At 40.6% G+C, this 18,844-nt stretch overlaps 1 protein-coding gene and 1 long non-coding RNA gene across 4 annotated transcripts in view; one reads left to right on the top strand and one right to left on the bottom strand.

The window, feature by feature from the left end:
• twin (CCR4-NOT transcription complex subunit 6-like twin) overlaps positions 1-18,844 on the top strand; it is a 458,979-nt gene that overhangs the window by 431,338 nt on the left and 8,797 nt on the right. For both annotated transcript variants that reach the window (XM_043433500.1, XM_043433501.1), the window contains exons 5-6: positions 7,539-7,851; positions 14,415-14,566. In XM_043433500.1, coding sequence (XP_043289435.1) covers positions 7,539-7,851; positions 14,415-14,566 — 465 coding nt within the window. The remainder of the gene's footprint in view (positions 1-7,538; positions 7,852-14,414; positions 14,567-18,844) is intronic.
• On the bottom strand, positions 8,498-18,837 carry LOC122419181 (uncharacterized). Of its 2 annotated transcripts, XR_006262838.1 has the most exons (6): positions 18,581-18,837; positions 18,320-18,445; positions 17,790-17,994; positions 16,601-16,862; positions 8,997-9,103; positions 8,498-8,589 (listed from the first exon to the last, which is right to left on the bottom strand). It is a non-coding gene; the product is annotated as an uncharacterized lncRNA (long non-coding RNA). The 2 variants fall into 2 exon arrangements; XR_006262839.1 differs by lacking the exon at positions 18,320-18,445.

Below are 18,844 nucleotides of genomic sequence, written 5' to 3' on the forward strand. Positions count from 1 at the left end.
TGTTTGCGACTTCCTGATCTTACGAAAAAAATTCAAGTGGCGCAGGACTTGTCAAGAATTTTCAAACTCATCATCCTTTTTACTCATGCTTTATTACGGTATCGCATTTGAACGAGGGCCAAAAGAATATGTGAAAAGCCTGGCTGATACCGCTCTATTCCCACCGAGGTTCGGTTGTTCCCTTCAGAAAAACTGCCTCCGGCAGGCCGATCGATATGCGAGCGAATAAGCTGTCACCCAACTAAATATTGACCTCACCAAAATTTGGGGCGATGCTCAACTCGCTGAATCGTTGAAGACTGAACCAATTTCTTTCACAATTCATTTCTTGTATCTTGCCCTTCAGGCTATGACAATTTTCGCCTGCATCATCCATCATTACAAAAACGTTTTTTATCAAAACGATTTTCGTCTTGATTATATTTTTTAAATGAAAATTATTGATCATGGTTTTTGCAGTCCCATAATTTATATTACGTTTTTGCACAGTTATGAGTGAGCCTTTCAACTGCAGGTATCATCATTAATCTTTCATTATTTGCCGCGATTACGTCATCTCAACTTTTTTATCTTCAGGTAAAGCAGTGCACGAATTTTTTAAGGGTCCTTAAATTATCGGCGATTCACATTTTGAATTAGATTTTATTAACTTTTGTTCTATTCTGGGGGATTCAAAATAGGAAATAAGTTTAATGTTAAGTGGCTTCAAGACAGTTTTACCATAATTTTATTCCGAATAGTTCATCGTCCTGATTTCTTATCGGATCGAAGCAAACGTTCAATATTGTTTGTCGGTTGACATTCCAATCAGTAATCCAATTGTTCGCTCCACCGGCGGCAACGGATGATCATTACTTGATCATTTCATGCGCTTTCGTTGTTCTTTTTACGAATAAAACAGTTGTTCTACCCACCCCATCAGGTTACTGCTTATCGTCACAATGTCCCGCGAAAACATTTGTAGAAGAAGATGCTTTTAAGAATTCTATTGTGCAACGTTCATGCCGAAGTTTAAAGTGAAATATTAAGGATCCGAGCTCAAAGCCCGGGAAACAGTTCCGGACGACCATTACCGGGGCATATCACACGCAACATCAAGCTCGAATAATGTCCTTTTACCACGACCAGAGCGAACGCTTCAACAAAAAGGGGATAAAATGAGCCAAAATTACGATTTCATTCATCGGTTCACCTCATCATGCAATTTTCTCGTTCAACACACAGAATCATAAAAAATATGATTTTTCTGAAAAGCTTTACTCTTATTGAAATTTTTCTGTCGGCTGAATTTTTTCAAATTGCAGTACAGCCAATTAGAATCGAAAAATGAGCCACGTACGTACGAGAACGAAAAACCAGTTTTGTGGTATTCCTGATGTACAATTATCATGCCCAATGGCAATTATTTCATTCGTAAATACTCAGTAAGAAGTGTATTGCGGTGTATAATTTTAGAGTTCGAGGTGAAATGATCATGAAAATAGAAATTCGAGGGAAGCTGTAAAGCGTTTACAGAGGCGATTGCGGACAACCCGTATATTTACGAATATAAAAGAACGTTTACGAAACTGTACTAAAACGGGGTTTTGACCGCTTGCGTAACCACACCCATCTTGAGAGGGCACACACAATTTAATTTTATCTTCTCAACGAACGGAGTCTAATTTTTAAATAAGTTGATATTTTTTCGCAAGGTACTTGCCTCTAGGTTAATTAGACGATCTGAGTAGAAAATGTAATCTCGATATATTTTAAAAACCTGAAGAGTTATGATGAGTTTTATCCCTAATCGGAATCTCCGGTACCCTAAAAATGCCACTGATTCACGAATACGATAAGAATTTGTTAAAAATAGATTGATGGATATTGATGGTGGTAGATTTGCCATGAAATTTCTCACTTCATAGCTATGTGCTCGTCCGTAGCTGTAGCAATTAAGCTAATGCATTCGCGGATATATCTTCACGTTGGTTATCTTCCAAATGGCCAAGGGGGTTATTAACTACGAGCTGTACAAGCTATGAGAGAGATGACAGATACAACCTCAGGCACCTCTGGTCTGGAACCGTGTACTCCTGCGAATTCGCCTGTGTATCTCTGCGATCCCTGATGATACTCTTCCTCTTCCACCTCGCAGTTGCTCTCTCTCTCTCTCAACTTCCATTAGATTGTTGGCTACTGAGATGTCACATCTTGCGATTGATCCTCGCGAGCGATCGGGATATCAGGGACATCTTCCATATACATTCCTGCAACGACGGCTGAGCCTTGATGAGAATTGAGATAATTATGAAGCACGAGTAGTTCCGGGCCAGAGAGACATCCAACAATATCTTACAAATAGCAAAACACTGCATATTTTCAGTTATAAATACTGAGGAAATTCGTGTGATAGAGTCTATTGAGTCTGGGAACAAGGAACATGGCTTACGAGGAAAAGTACTTTAGTCTCCGCCTCCAATTTTCACAGTCTTTTTATACGTTCATTGAGAAATAAGAGACACGTATTTTTTTATCTGCTCAAAGTTATTTTAAGGGGCGAAGCAACCCCCAAAGTCGGGCATGTTTTGTATCTGGTGCAGTGTTTCATATAGAAGTACTCAACCGATTGAAATAAGAACCAATTGCAAAATGTTTCTCGTGTGAGAAAACCTATCCGACACGACCGAAGCACTGATATACAGTCTTTGAAAAGTTAAAATCCTTTTATTGTCGTCGTACGTCGACTTATAGACTAGAAAATAATTATTCCGCATATACATCGCAGTTGCAATTATAAATTTATTGAGAACTGAATATCCCGATGTCATCAATGATCGAAAGCTTTAAGATTTTTGATTCTCGAATACTTCCACCGATGCACATACGTAACGAATGTTTTGAATAATGCAGAAACTTTGATCATTACATATTTATCATCACCGTAAACAGACCGGTTTGAAAATTCAGGACTATCGATCTCCCAAAAACGCTGAATCCCGATTTTCAAATGCCCCCAAACTCATTAGCACCTGCTCCATATCGTTCATTCACAATGAATAAATCGCTCCCATATAGCAGTACTATATTTGTTTATCGCCGCGATATCGGCGAACGACGAGCCCCTCCCCATCTCTTTTATATCACTTACTCTCAACCGTATACAGTTATTTACACCCCATACAAACCAGGTTACGAAATAACTTTAGCAACCTCCCACAGTGGCCACTATTCGAGGGGAATCTCTATATGCGTCGCCCGCCGCGTCGTCGATGTTCTCGCGTTCGCCGTAATAGAACTACTGATTTACTGCGATTGCACCACACGCTGCACCCGAGTCGTCTATCGTCCCTGGAGAAGACGCAGGAGACCCCTTTCGGCTTGGAATTAGTTCGAATATACATACTCTATGTACACGAGTATCTCTATATCTCTGCGTACACACGTATATTACTGTTGAATTCTCGCCTAACGGAACTCGCTGAGAACGATATAAGAAATGGACGGTGGGATTTGTCGATCGAGTAAAATCACGAAAAATGTGTTTCAGATTTTCCCGAATTCCCGATACACTTGCACAGCTGTTATATCGACGATCCGGGACTCGCAAAAAAAAACATACAAACGCTATCGTGCTCTTGAAGAGTTGCTCCTTCGATTTCTAAACTCAATCCTCATATGCTCCATCGATAACAAGAAGTGGATCGTAATAATACTTGGTTCCTATATATCCAACGAAGCGAAAGAATTGAAAAATATCGTTTCACATATATTTCTCCCCACGCCTGTCCACCTTCTCTCCATGCGCCCTTCCCCCAATCCACTCTATTTCCTACGATTTCGTGTAGCTCTAGCGTATATAATACATGGGAAAAGTGTCTTGAGGATAATATTTTTCAACGGTGAAAAATCATCCTGGGGAATTCGCAAATTGTCGATGGAAAATACTTCACATCATGATAAAACATCGTGGAAGGGCGTACCGGTTTTTACCGGAGGGAGTAGCTCCGGGATCTCCAACCAGTGCTGAATGCAAGAATTTTCATCTCCGAAAGAATCCGCTGCACTTCTTTTGTCTAGGTGAAAGGTCGTTACATGCTCCCGTCGAAGTTTTCATGAGAAGAACGAAAAATGACTAAAGATGAAGCTCAAGACGAACGCAGGAACTGCGGTATCAAATTCTCGAGTACAAGCAATTTGAGCAAATGTTGTGAAAAGCGTTCATTTCCCGATATTACATTTTTCAGAGTGACAACAGCGAAACACAAAGTCTTACGATTGATATAACTGGCTCAATTCGCTTGGACTTCCTGAACATGAAAAAAGGCTTAAAAAGGGTTAACTGTTGTCACATTTAACATGAAAATGAACGTGATAAAGAAAAGCTTTCTCACGTGTTCGCTATCTTTTTATTTTCCTAAAAACTGGAATTCCTTCTCACTGGCCTTTTGCGATGATCACCGCGTTGTTTTGCCTGCCACCGTCGTAGCCATTGCGCTGCGCCGTCAACGCCTTGGTATCGCTTTTCGGAGTCGTTTATCCCAAACCAAGATGCCTAAAGCGGAATATCAGCACGTTCCTTTATTCCACTTTCGGAAAATCTAAAATGCGTCAATGTTTTCCGGTTCGTTACTCTGCCATGAAGACTACGCGACCCGGCAGCGTCAAAGATTGAGATGATTCTCAAAATCATTATCTTCAGAGTGATGAATTGAATCGCGAATGAGATGGTTGTGCAGGTTGAATCACGAAGCCTTTCGCTGGGGGAGAAATCGTGTTAAGACTGCGTATCAGCTCGAGACACTCGTCCGACTCATATTCAGAATTTTCACTGAATCTTGAATCGGAGATACGCAACTTCGAGTCGTTTGCACGTGTCATAAGTTTCGTGCACTTGAATACGCCAAGGGAATCACATATACATCGATAAACAGGCGTGTGTGTATGCACAGGCAGAGTCACACTTGCGCAATACATTTAACGTACATCCAGCAATACCAGTTCGTATATTTACTGAGCTGTGAGAGCTACGTGTATACCCTTCCGACGAGCTTGACAATTTATGCATACATCGGTCGTAATGCTCCACGGTACACTTTATGCTGATCCTCTTATCCTCCAACGTCAAGGCTCAACCGCCTTTGCACTGTCATATTAGGCACGATACTAAGACCTTTCAACCTTTTTTTTCATCATTGTCATGATCATAAAATACTTTTTGCTAAACTATAAAACGAATAGTTTCGTCAAGAGCAGTCAGCCGTTTGAAATTCCACGGCTTTCGGATCGGATGTAAAAGGAATGAGGTGAAGACACTGCGCCAGCTATCAAGCTTCCTCCGAAATCAAATTCCTCTTCGCAATTTACTGGTCGATTACTTTACTGCAGCACTTGTCTTTCACTCGTTTGCTTCAACGATTTTACGTCGGAGCTTCGTAAGCTTAGGCTGACATACGTAAGAGACCGGAGACCCTCTCATTGTTTCACTGCCTCCGAATACAAAGGAAGACGAGATACGAAGTTACAGGGCGAGAATAAGGAGCAGAAGAAGTTAAGACGAAGAGGAGTTACCATTCGCAATGGTCCGTGCGGTCACGGCAAAATTGCCAGTAAGATGATCGGTTGTGATCGGAACAACAGCGAGTATAAGATTGAACGCCGAAGGAAATAGAATTGGGATAAAGTGAGTCGTAAACGATCCGACTGAGCATTTCATTGCAGCAGTAAAATCAAGAAACTGCGTGTGTCCGCGAGTCTGATACTCCACTGCCTTATGCTACGCGATTATTCCTCGTCTCTTTCCTTCCCCCACTCTCTTCGCTTCCCTAGCTCTTTGTCTCCCATGGCTCGAGATCTTTACTAAAAGCTAGCGAGACACCGGGCAAAGTTCGTTTCGGAGCCAGTCATGGAGCGGCAACGACGAGACATTAACATCCACTAGAGTCGATTGCTGTTCACCAACAAATGTTCCAGGAATCTCTGATCCGCTGACTCCATTCAGCACTCGGTAGCTTCAGAATGCTCGCAGCCCACGTGCCTGTGTGTATACAAGAGCTTGTATGTGGATAACTCGATTGTGGCTCCACAAACGGACGTAACCAATGCGCCTCGCAATATGTTAAGTAAAGGCTCCACGCCCTTTTGATTTTGCAGTACTCGAGAGAAACATGTACCTGCCGAATATCTACTCAGAGAGAATACCATGACACAAGGTATACCCAGCACCGAATAGATGACGCATCCAAGATCCTGCAGAGACCAAGAGTTTAATACCGGCTCACTTGCCCTATTGCCTATTCGTAGTTCAGGCTTCGTGCCCTCCAGCAGATATCCCCGCTCGTTGGGACTTAGGATGACCGAAGGATACTCGCGAGTAAATACCAGTCCAGCAATTTAGGATGTGTGCTGTATTCCGAAATGCGATTGCCGCGGGCTAACCAACCGCATAAGCGCCTCTTCGAACCAAACCCGAGAATTCTCTTCTCAAGAGAGGCGAAACACCACTTTAGATCTCGCTGTATATCTGTCTTAGGTTAATATCTATAGTCATATTCTCTGTCGCGTATAAGTTGCGATACTAGCCCGCTGCACGACTTACCGCTCGCAGGATTTACCAAAGTACATTGCGCAACGAGAGTTCTAAGATCGCTCGCGTCTGATCCTGATTTGCGGTGAGGAGAGGCCAAGTGAGTGCACCGAGAGTGAAGAAGCGGCGCACACTTGTAGTGTCTCCTTTAGAGGGAATTAAATCGAACGGGATTACCACCAGCAAATTGCCAAACAACTTGAGAAGTTTCGTTGCCCTGGCGCATTTCGAAGCATCGAATTCGAACCACCGCGGGAAGAAACAAAGCCCATTTTCGAGGACAAAGCTCAAAATATAGATGACAGTTCTCACCCGTTTTCCTCACGTGTTTCGCACACGTTTAAATAGTCGTTTCTCTTGCTAAGCCTCAATGGCCTCTCCCAGAATACCCAAAAACCCTTAATTCATTGACTTTTATTTTATAAACCATTAAACCCATAAAATAAAGATTCCGCCCAGTCGGCATTTTATCGAGATACCATTTCAGATCAAGTCCGATTCTACTCTCCACTGGATCCCACTAAAAGACGCTAATTCCCTGAAAGTTTTTCCCTCGATAGTCACACCAAAAAGTTTTTATCTGGCTCTAAGATCGAGCGCTTTGCACTAGAGCTTTTCTTCCTATTTGAGGAAAAACGATGGTGCTAACAATCAAAATAATATCCAGGGCGGTATTATTTTTCCTGCGTTTGATATTATAATATCTGACTGAAGAAATTGGAACTGAACGAATATTAAGAAGCAATGGAATTAGGGCACAACGTCAAACTCTTTGGCACGGTTGCTGAAAATAATGCGGACATTTTTTCCGCCAAAAGACGAAACAAAATGTTTGAATCCGTTTTTATGACTGCACAGTAATCTTCCAACATTGTTTCCTTCCCCATATTGCTTCGATATTTACTGATACGAGAACTTCTGATGGTAATCAATTTCAGAAGCCTAATAGAATATTTGTATTTTATGATTTTAGGCATATTTACGGTGATGTGTTACAACGTACTTTGCGACAAGTATGCGACGCGACAGATGTACGGTTACTGTCCAAGCTGGGCCCTCGACTGGGAGTATCGGAAAAAGGGCATACTCGACGAAATACGTCATTACGCGGCTGATCTTATCAGTCTTCAGGAAGTCGAGACTGATCAATTTTATAATTTCTTCCTGCCGGAACTAAAGCACGACGGTTATGACGGGATTTTCTCGCCCAAGTCTCGAGCGAAGACGATGGCTGAGAACGACCGCAAATACGTCGATGGATGCGCCATTTTCTACAGAACAGCCAAGTAAGTGAACATACAAACGGTCTTATGCTTGCAAACGTTTCCTCGCCCTCTTTCTCCTTTCTTCCTTATCGCGCTCTACAATTCTCTTTTATTTCTTTCGAGAGGGTTTTTTTTTTATTTTTATTTTATTTTATTTTTTTCCGTACACTCACCGATAACCTTTACAGCACTATGTGGTATCGCCTAGTTCGCGGTTTCTCACTCCATTCCTTTTTTTACTCGCCTCTGGCGTCCCTCTGTACTTGTCGTTGAACGATATTCGCAGCGAGAGAATGAGAGACTCGGTGGTGCAGAAGGTCGCAAAGAGAGAGAGAGAAAAGAAGGAAGAAACAGTGGAACTGAGAAAAGACTGGAAAGAAGGAAAGGGCGAACAGACTCGTAGAGTCCCTTGGGGCGCTCTGCGTTCGCGATCGATTCGGGAAAAAAGGCTTCATCACTCTCAGCCACAAGTATAGTCGCGGAGATGCCAGTAGTTTGAGGTTTGTGCGGGAAGCCCAGCTAAACTCTTGGTGTCTGTAGCACTTTTTCACCCAGTCATTTCTCATCGCTTATCTTCCCATATTTATATTTTACCAGTTTGCAATAAAAGCGAACATCGCCACAGAACGAATAACCTCCCACATCACGGCAAATGTCATTCTGTTTCTCAATGATTTACCGCACCAACCTGAAGCAGCAGCGACACCGTGTACTATGTGTGCAGGAACATCAGTCACGAGGCCACCGACAATACAATACCTGAAAAGTAAAGATACATGGCACAAAATGACCTCCCAAAGGTCCCAGAAACGGCGATCGCAAAGAAAAATAAAAAAAAAACAAAAAAAATAAATAAAAGGAAGCTGACAACAGCACCCTTCAACAATTGCTCATTCGTAAACAGCTCTTATCGCCCACAGCAGACTTGTTGACTTAGTTCTGTACGGTTTCCTCCCCCGAGAACAATGAACCCTACAACAATATCGATTCTGTGCCCTCGCAGTGTCGCAGGGCTGTTCCCTCTGCGTCAGCAGGTGCAAGATCATTGCGTACACGTTTCTCAAAGCCCATTATCCCGACGTATAGTAGCATGCGAAGCGGGGTGCAAGTACTTGACGCCTATATTTATATACGATAGAAGATAGCGAGCTGGCAAGTATACTTACACGCAATCGCGTTTCTTTGTCGCGGTTCCCCCTATTTAAGTATGTCCTCCGGTGAGGTTGGCTTCTGGGATAAGGCGCTGTCGCACCAGAGTATATATCCGTACTATCTGCAACATATCGCGCTCTATTAATGTCTCGTAAAGTATATATCTCCATAACGAGCGCAGTCGCGGCCCTCAGAAAAAGTAACCATTAGAGATAACAACGTTTAGTGTTGCATGCCCAGTTAGAAGCGACGAATGGGCGTATCTACCGTTCATACGCTTGCCAGCTATTCTTATTTTTAGGCTCTATATACGCAGAGAGTGTATTTATCTCATTAAAGGGAAAGAAAATAAAAGGGATCCGAAGGAAGATACGAGGGGGTTGTTTTAAATGGAAAAGTTGATCAAAGCGTGAAAACAATGTGTTAGAATTTACTTAGCAAACTTCCACAATGCTCTGTCTGCAAAGCGGAAGAATTCAATATTTTTAAAAGCTCTCCCTCGTTTCACATAAATTCTTAACTAAAAAGGATCAAAAGAACATCCCATACACACGCTTTTTTCTTCGATAGTATATAAGAAATGGCTGCCGAGAGGAAGGAGAGACCACGAATTCGGGATGAGCTCAAACTCACCAGGAGTTCAATTTCCGCCTTTCCTCCCTCTCCCCTTCCCCCCCTCCTATCCTTTTTCTTCAACTTTCCTGCTAGAACAGCACTGCTCTCGAAATATATGTATACACCTCCATATATAAGCCCCACAGTAGCACGGTAGCTCGCACTCAACCCAAACGTCTTGGCTTTCAAGGCGTTCACGTGGCGATTGCAATTACCAATCGCCACTTTTAAATCGGAAACTGCAGTTAACGTTCCCCAAGTTACCGGAGACTTTTCCACTCCTTCAATGTTCATTCGAATCCACGGGACTACATATTACATAGATATAACTCGTTCTCTGTGTCCCGTAATTGCTGAAAGAAGCGACCAGAATCCTCAATACCCAAGAGTCTATTGACCGAATAGCTTCTAACCTGATTCTCTTGAAGCACGATCTACCGTTATGATCTTTTGTCTGCTGGCTTCGATGAATTATCTAATACCGAGAATTCAACTTAGCGTCGCCATGAAGAATCATTCAATTTGTCACTAAAACTTGTTGGAGGTTAAACAGCTTCAGTTTCAAAGGAACACCATTTTTTTCACTTTATTCTTATTTTTACCAGCTGACATTTTCTAACTGTGGAATTGATTTTTCGTATTGAAGGTTTCCTCAAGTGTGGTATGATGCTGAAGTTTCCAACGTTGGAGTCCAACGAAATGATCGAAAAAAAATCTCCAATAATTCCAGTAATTCTCCTATTTTATTCCCTGCCAAATTTGCATTTCGTAGTTTTTCAAGCTGCACCAACGATTCGTGAAATAAAAAATTGGTGAATAACAAACGTTTTTTTCGTTCCTTTCGTTGGACTCCAACGTTGGAAACTTCAGCGTCATAAGTGTGGTCACCATTTTTTATATGTCAAATGAATGATCAAAGTGTCTGGCATACGTAATAATTTCATCATAATTACACATAATTACACATAGTAATAAACTTTTCATCTCGTTTATAATATTCACGTAACTTCCCAAGACTAAAGTTACCCAATGCTTCTGAACTGTACTAAGATTCGTACGATTGATTTTTCACGTAACTGGCATCATTTCTGAACCTTGAAGACCCGATACATCTACGATATGAAACTTACTTGACGCAACTTTTCCATTACATCAATATTGTGTGTTCGATCCACTACAAAATAGGGGAAAAGATAGAAACCACTTTTGTGTATATATATTGTGTCTGCGCTAAAGTGTTCAAAGCCCACAGCAAACAGATGCATAAAGTTTCACGTTGGATATGAAATGCCTACGTCGACGTCTCTTGGATTCCGATACTTTGATCTCACTCCTGTGAGCGAAATGGAGCGAAACGTTTATGCTGCTCCGAGTTTGGTAACTCAAACTAGAAACTTTTGCATGTGTATATATATATGGGCATATATACATACTTGAATATGTATATGGACGAGAATATGTATATTAAAAGAGCAGATGGTTCTCTTCGTACGAGTGCAGTAACATAACCAGCTAAAACACGTAGATATACGTTCGACGCGGCGATCTTCTCCTTCGTGTGTCTTCTCAGCTTGTCTTGACGGTTAGAAAATCGGCATTTTCATGGCAATTCGTCACATTATTCAAGCTCGATAACCAACCGCAATAAATAAATCTTTAATGCTCTCTTTCCGAAGTGTTCATGGCCAATTTGATATAGAGGTGCCAACACATAACACGTATAAACAGAACATTTGTTACGGGGGGAAAATAAAAGTAAAATATCGCGAACTCGGGGGAACGTATGGACATTTTTATCATACTTATTTATACGGGGCTGAGAACACGATGTTTTCTCAAGATAGCGAGCAGAAAAACAATTTTGTTCGTGAAAATATAGGAGGTTCCGCGCGAAAACTTTCAGTCAAATGATTTGAAGGAATGAAGTAATTTTTAAGTGGAGAATATTTGACCATTTGAACAATTGTTACTTCCATCGAAAACAGCTACAAAAAACAAGTTTATGTTTGAGAAGTTTCGAAAGATGGAAAGAAAGAATTTCGTTTTTTCATCTCGCTCGGAAAACAATCTCGCGGTATTTTTTGGACGCGTTTAGAATAAAATTCTCGTTAAAGTATGGCTTTTATAAAGAATATGCCGGCACGAACATTCGTTATCCGGATTGACACTCGGGCGAATGCATGTAATTGGATCGATGCGCAGAGTTCTAGCGAAACCACGAAGTTTTTTCTTATGCAGGGCTAATATCCAACGAGGTTTGCATCCGGCAAAACGACGCCGGTTATGCAATGGATATATTACGTGAACGAAATCTAAGGGTGCATTATAAAATCCCCCAAAGTGCTAAACCAGCGCGTTTTCCTCCAGATTTATCGCACCAACTTTTATGACACAGCTGTTAACTCTCTGAAGCGTTATAAGTGTTCCTGTCAGCTTCCTCTTTCCCAATCTCCCGCGCACCCTACGCCTTTCGTCATGTGCTTGCTTTATTATATTTACGTCGGAGTCTAGTTCTCTCGTAAACCCTAAAGCATTTAGTTTGCAAATTGAACACTGTAAACGTGGACGAATTAATTGTTTAGCGTAAAAAACTTTTTACATAACGCCTCCATTGTACTTTCTCGCCGACATTAATCACTCGAAATATCCGTCTTTTAATACGATGTATCCGTCAGAATTTCATGGTTCCAACGAAATTACTAAATTTTCATAAAACTCGCCACTCCTGAATCAAACCTGGTCAAGTAGGTCGCTCGATAATACCAAGACCATTGGAGATTCAAATGTTCTTTTTTATTTGAGTATACGCCAAGCTAGATGAGAATTCACTCGTGTTTTTCGTCCCTCGTTTTAAAATTTTCAACTTTTTCAATATTCACTCTTATTTACAATCGCCATCTGAGCTTTGTATTTAAAAATTCCATTATTCTGCAAAATACATTTTCAGGTACCGATAGCTTCACGTCATGATACAATAATGTTAAAATAATTTACTGAAATACCAACGTCACTAGGAATAAAACAATAATAATCGAGTTCATAATGATTCCAGGCAATAATTGCTTCAGTACTGACGATAACCGAACCTCAAAATGACAATGACAAACATAATTTCCAGCACAGACACCGCTTTCCAAACTCTTTAAGGTATTCCTTCCACGAACCCGAATATTCTACAAATAACTGGTTTTAAATTACAGTAAAGTAAAAGCGCAGGCGAATAGATTGGCGAAATTCCAGGTCAGGTTATCGAACACATTTAATGAAGAATGGAAACTTCAAAAATCGTAAAATTTATACTGGAGCTTATGGAGATTCCATCGTCACTACATTTCTATTCAATAATTCATATACTAAATAATTCTAAATTCTCGATACAAGCTGTCTCACAGATAGAAAAAAAATGTAAAAAATCCATAGCGACGATAAAAATAAAGGGTTACCGAATGCTTAAAAGAGATATTAACGATACAAGTTGGAAAAATGGCAGAAGCCTTTCCTATATAACCGCGACTTTTCGCGAGTCCAAATTTCGAGTGCCCCAATTTGCGCCACCAAAAAATACGGTCATGCGGAAGCAATACCTTAACATTTTACTGGCTAAACTACTCCAAATGTTTTTCCAAAGTTTTCAATCATTGAAAAATGATGTAACAACTCGAAAAGGAGAACTTCAGGTGTGAATTTCTTTATGATAAAAGTACGAAAGAGATGTCGATGGTAAAGATCGTATTTTTTTATTAGGATAAGTACCCTCAAGATTCTAATGAAATTTCGTTGTTCGAAATTGGTCGAGTAACACGAGCTGTTGTCGAGTCTTATCAAATTATTTTCAAGAGTGTGGTAAAAAGTAGTTTCCAGTTTTGGAGTGAGCTCCAGTTGCCTGAAGAACTGCTGCTGCCTTAAACACTGTGACGGATCGAACACCACTGCTAATCGCTTTAGACCAAACAACACCGAAGAAAAGTCAAATAAAAGTACGAAATGAAGAAACGATTGTAAAGCAGAGCTCCTAGATAAACAATATAATTTGGAGAACACTCTGTATGCGTGTTGTACTCTAGAATGACAAAAGACAAATCAAATTCGTGGTATTTCAACTGCACCGCGACCACGTTCTATCGGGAATGATTTTTTATCAATTCGGTTGAGCTCGCATATAAGAAAAGGGGCTGAAGATGATAGCCCTCGTGTGCCGGTTTCGAAAGGAAAAGGCCGTGGTGCGACGGGGGACGTCTCTTGCAAGGGAAAAGTACTTTTGGACTTACGTGCCACACATCGCAAAACGAGATTGTATTCCACACGTAGTACGTGATACGCCTGCTTGCTCAGACAATTTTTTTTTCTATTTTCTTCTTCTTCTTTTTTTTTTTTTTTTTTATTCTCGTTTTTTTCATTTTTATTTCTTGAAACTAGATCTCGTGCGAAAACCTCGAGGGCTCGAGGTACACTTTTATATATCAATATCGAATGGTTCAAGAGAGCTTTTTCCGGAGCAAAACCTTATTCCTATAGGTCGAGAGCGACGCTTGACGTTGCAAATATTTTCCCAAACTGCTCGATCGCATCACCATCTTCGTACCATTTATGCATGTCAATATCCATATATATCAGCGTACTATTCAACTTAACGTATCATGAAAAATTCAATGTACGTCTATATTTATATTCTAGTAACTAAGTATATATATATATATATAAAGTATGTTCCACTACGCTCATCCCTCTCGAATATCCGCAAGAATATCCGATAGTTTCGTATGATAACATACGCTCGCGTGTATACCTATTGAATTGCCCGGATCGTATTTTTCCAGATTCACTCTGATAAAAGACCATCTTGTGGAATTCAATCAATTGGCAATGGCAAATGCAGAAGGTTCGGACAATATGTTGAACAGAGTTATGCCGAAGGACAACATCGGGCTCGCTGCTCTTTTAAAAACGACCGAAGCTGCATGGGACAATGGTAAGTCGATTTGATTTTTGATAGTTTGAGTTTGACAGTTACGTCTCGTGATACGAGTGAGAAACTGCATGTTTGCGATAGTTGTGCATAACCTGGATACGAAGCGACAGTTTCCCGAATGAATTCGGACGGAAAACGTCATTTTTAAATCAGCGCTTTTTCTGTACGACATACGTATTTTATCGAGAAATCAATAGTTTCACGAGGTTGCTATACACATAATATTTTGATGAGGTTTGAAAAGTAAAAAAGTTCGCTAATTGTTGAACTATCGAACAACAATTGATCAGGGGGTCGTTTAAGATTGAATCGATGAAGTGGAAGCGCCGACATTTTTTTGTGCATCTCTCAAAAAAAATGAAATAAGAAGGAAAATGCGATCGCGATAACGACGACGGGTTTGACGCGAGCGCTTGAAAAAACTAAACTTCATCGATAATCTCGAGACTCATTAAACCGCTTATTCCTCCCTGTGCAATATCTGTGTGCAAAGCCCCTTGTTTCCTGTCCCGAATTCACCATAGAATTTCCTTCGACACGGAACAATGAAAGTTCTATCGGAAACGAGGAAGGGCGAGAGGGGGGAGGGAAAAGCAAAAAGTCAAAGTAGTTTTAAAAAAAGGAAGAGCTCCGAAGGAATGGGAAAAGTAAGGGAAGACGAAGATTAAGAGGACCGAGGGGACAAAAGTACGATAAGAAGAAAAAGCGAAAAAGATAACCACAGAGGGAGAGAGTAAAAGAAAGTACTCGATAAATTTTCACTGGATTCTGTGACCCACATTCCTATGTAGCACTCGTCTTATCGATTCGCTAAACAATTTACTTCATCGAAGACAAATGTTTTGAAAATCTTGATCGATAACATTTTTTTCAACACTATAACAACAATGTAGAAATATTTAAGGTAGATCGTGTCCGTAGGATCGTATTTTATGGGTGTCCAAATTGGATCTATTTTTACTTCCTATAATTAAAAATATTATCACTTTAAATTGTAGAAGTGTAAAAAGAATGTAATTGTGCATAAACTTCAGCCCTGAATTACCGTCGAAACTCATTCACTCGTTTCGAGCTCGATTAATTGTTCATTAATTCCAAACCGACATTTAATTCGATTGATATTTTTCTGTTCTTTTATCACCGAAGGTGATTACATACCTGATATAGAAAATAAAAAAGTTTTTATAACTTCCATTTTCTTCGGGTGCAGGCTCTGTTCTCGATAACGTCGGAAGAATGCAAGAAAAATGTCTGGAGCTGTTTTCCTAAGGCATGAAAATTGTTGCAAAAAAGTCTTCGACGACACTTTGCTGTCGTTGACCATTGGTCTTGGAAGCAGCTCGAAAAACGTCACAGTTTACGAGCCTCGGAGCCAACTCGAACGTGCAACAATCCGTTTTCAACCGGTTCCCATCACTCGAATTATAAAAAACTGCTTGATACCTTCCTACTCAAAAATGTGACACTGCAAAAAATCGATCCAGCTCATTTCCGCTTAATCTCGAGCCGCTTTCGACGCAAACAGCGTAAAAGTACGCGCGTTTGCTAAATCCAATGATCCAAGAAGACTCAACGAATGTTATTTCTTCTTTTTTTCAATATTTTCCATACGAAAAAACCACTATGAGCTTCCCGATTTGGCCCACGTGCACAGCATCTATCACTGAAATTGAAGCGCCCTCTATAAACGCGTACTCATCCGTAGACACATTTATATAATGCGCGTTGAAGTAGCCGCGAAAGACGAAAGAAAATAGGGTTAAGAGAAAGTGGACAATAATTTCGCACCAACGTTGCTATGGTTAACGAGCCACGGGATACGCGTATCTGTAATTCAAGCCAATTAACGCGCAATCGTGCGTAATTGATGGGGATGCTGGAAGAGGCTATAGTTGCATAGTGGCACGCAACGCGTGCACTCTGAGCTCGCTTGAGGTCTGCGTAATAAATTTGTGTGTCTATGTGTGTATGTACTAAGGAGGGAGAGAGAGAGAGAGAGAGAGAGAGAGAGAGAGAGAGAGAAGTGGAAAAAACCTGGTGCACAGGCTGGCTGTGCCCTGTGAAATCTCTCCGTGTTTTGCGGCTCGTACCGCCGCGATCTATCCGAACGATTAATATGCTCATTGAAATACGATCGGTGCATTAAGGGTTCGAAGAGAGCTCGATGTTGCACTCGATTTGCTCCCGTACTCGACTCAATTATATCCCTCGGTTTTAATCCAGAAGTGCAAAAAAAGGGATGCTGTCCGCTCGCGCTGGACGGTGAATTTCGAAGATTTAATTACAAGCTTTTCATCTGTGAAAAATAAAAAATTGAAAAACAAAAAATGTTAGAATGAAAATTTATCATCGAGTTATTTATTTTATGGGAAAAACCGTTTATAATGAATGGCGGGTTGGATTATTTCAACAGAGGAACGATCCGGTGTGAAATAAATCGCCGACCTCGTCGATGACTCGGAAATTATCAGGGGAGAAGCAACGCGAAGCAAAATACGTTGGAAATGCGCAATTAATTTAGCGAAATTTTCAACGTTCACGAGTCGGCAAATGGTTTTTTGAATGAAGGAAAAAAAAAACATTTACCAAAGGTACGTTCCGAGACGCGTCGGGCCGTGTCCGAATAATGATAACAACCCTTGAAAAGTTTAGCCAACAGCAAGTTCATTGATTACGAACGAATTGCTGCTCGCGCGGACTATTTTTGTTACGGTGTAATCGAGCACACGTCGTTAGGAAAAAAGTCATTCCGTTAAAAATGCGCTAGGAGTTTTGATTTTAATTACCTCGCGAATGCGGCCGGGTAATCAATTATTTGCACTCGAACCGTACAAATAATTGCCTTTTCATGCCCTCATCGTTCCTCATCGCACGTTACAAAGCCCCTTTATATAAGCTACACACGTGGATATACCTGTTTAATGAATTCAGTTTTTTCACCGATTGCTCGTGTAATTGAATGCTTAATTGAAATAAAAACTCGAAGACACGTTTTTATGTGACCATTTTTGTTTATGGTGTGCAGTAAAGTTAGCATCTCATTGCTGTTTGTACATCGCAATGCCAATTTAAAATTACATTGACCAATTAACTGACTGGACTGACATGCAACACGTTCAAGAATTCATATTACACTTTTGGACCGAACGTTATAATTGAGAAATATTCACAAAAGCATTGAAAGGAAAAAATAATGAAGCATTAAATGTGACAGAATACAAACCGTTTGTTGACGCGGAGAACTGTCATCGATGAAAGGACGCAAAGATGGAACGAAATAAGCGAGATTTTTCTACTCTCAGATTTCCGGGTGCCCAAAATCGTCGTAACTCAGTAAGCGTTGAGCGAACGTGGTAAACATTTTTACTGGCACGTTACACTGCCAGACTTTATGAATCTTTATTGATTCTCTTAAGTTTTTAACACATCTAAAACATAAAAAAGTCGTAGATAACGGTGACGTCCACTGTCGTCTCGTGTATTCGTAAAAATATTGGACGTATTCACGTCGTAAAAATGTTGGGTTAATATATAAGTAGGGTGGGGGACACGAGAAAGAGAGAAGGATGCTGGATAATAAAATAATATACACGAAGTATGCGCTTGGGCTTGGCCTCGACTGCATATCGGACCAACACTAGGCTTCGATCGTGCAAAGCAAGTTTGCTTTATAATTGACGAGCTCTGTACACTTCGTTGACCATGGGAAGGTTAGGAAGAAAAAGAAAAAAGATAACATGCGCGTGCGTTCACCTGCCAATCGGTATCTTGCAAATTCATCTCGAGTGCGCGTCGTTCGCACGACTCTCGATGAGTCTGGCAAATATTTCATCTCCTTCTTTCTTCTTATCTTTTTTTTAATTGATTCTTTGACTCGTACTGTTTTCCGTTGACGAATGAAAAAGAGAAGGTGGAGAAACATAAACAAGAAGTTCACTTTTTCGACATGGTGCGAACTGATGCGAACGATTATTTTTGTAAATATTGAAAACAGTAAATAAAACGATTTCTTACGATCTCACGATACTCCGCCACTGGCTTAATTGGGGAAGAATAATTGATCATGAAACACCGAGTTTTCAGTATTTACATCACGAACACTACATCAGAGATCAGAGGCGTAAGTTTTTATGTGCATTACAAGAAATGTGAACGGATTAGTCATTTCAAATTTTTATCATACATACTGTGAGGATACCGAGTGGCGACTGAGGGAACTAAACATTCACGCGACTCGGCCGACAGTGGCGCTGACGCGAGATTTTGCTGGTTTTTACG

The sequence above is a fragment of the Venturia canescens genome, chromosome 1 (assembly GCF_019457755.1).
Source record: "Venturia canescens isolate UGA chromosome 1, ASM1945775v1, whole genome shotgun sequence".
NCBI classification, from domain to species: Eukaryota; Metazoa; Arthropoda; class Insecta; order Hymenoptera; family Ichneumonidae; genus Venturia; species Venturia canescens.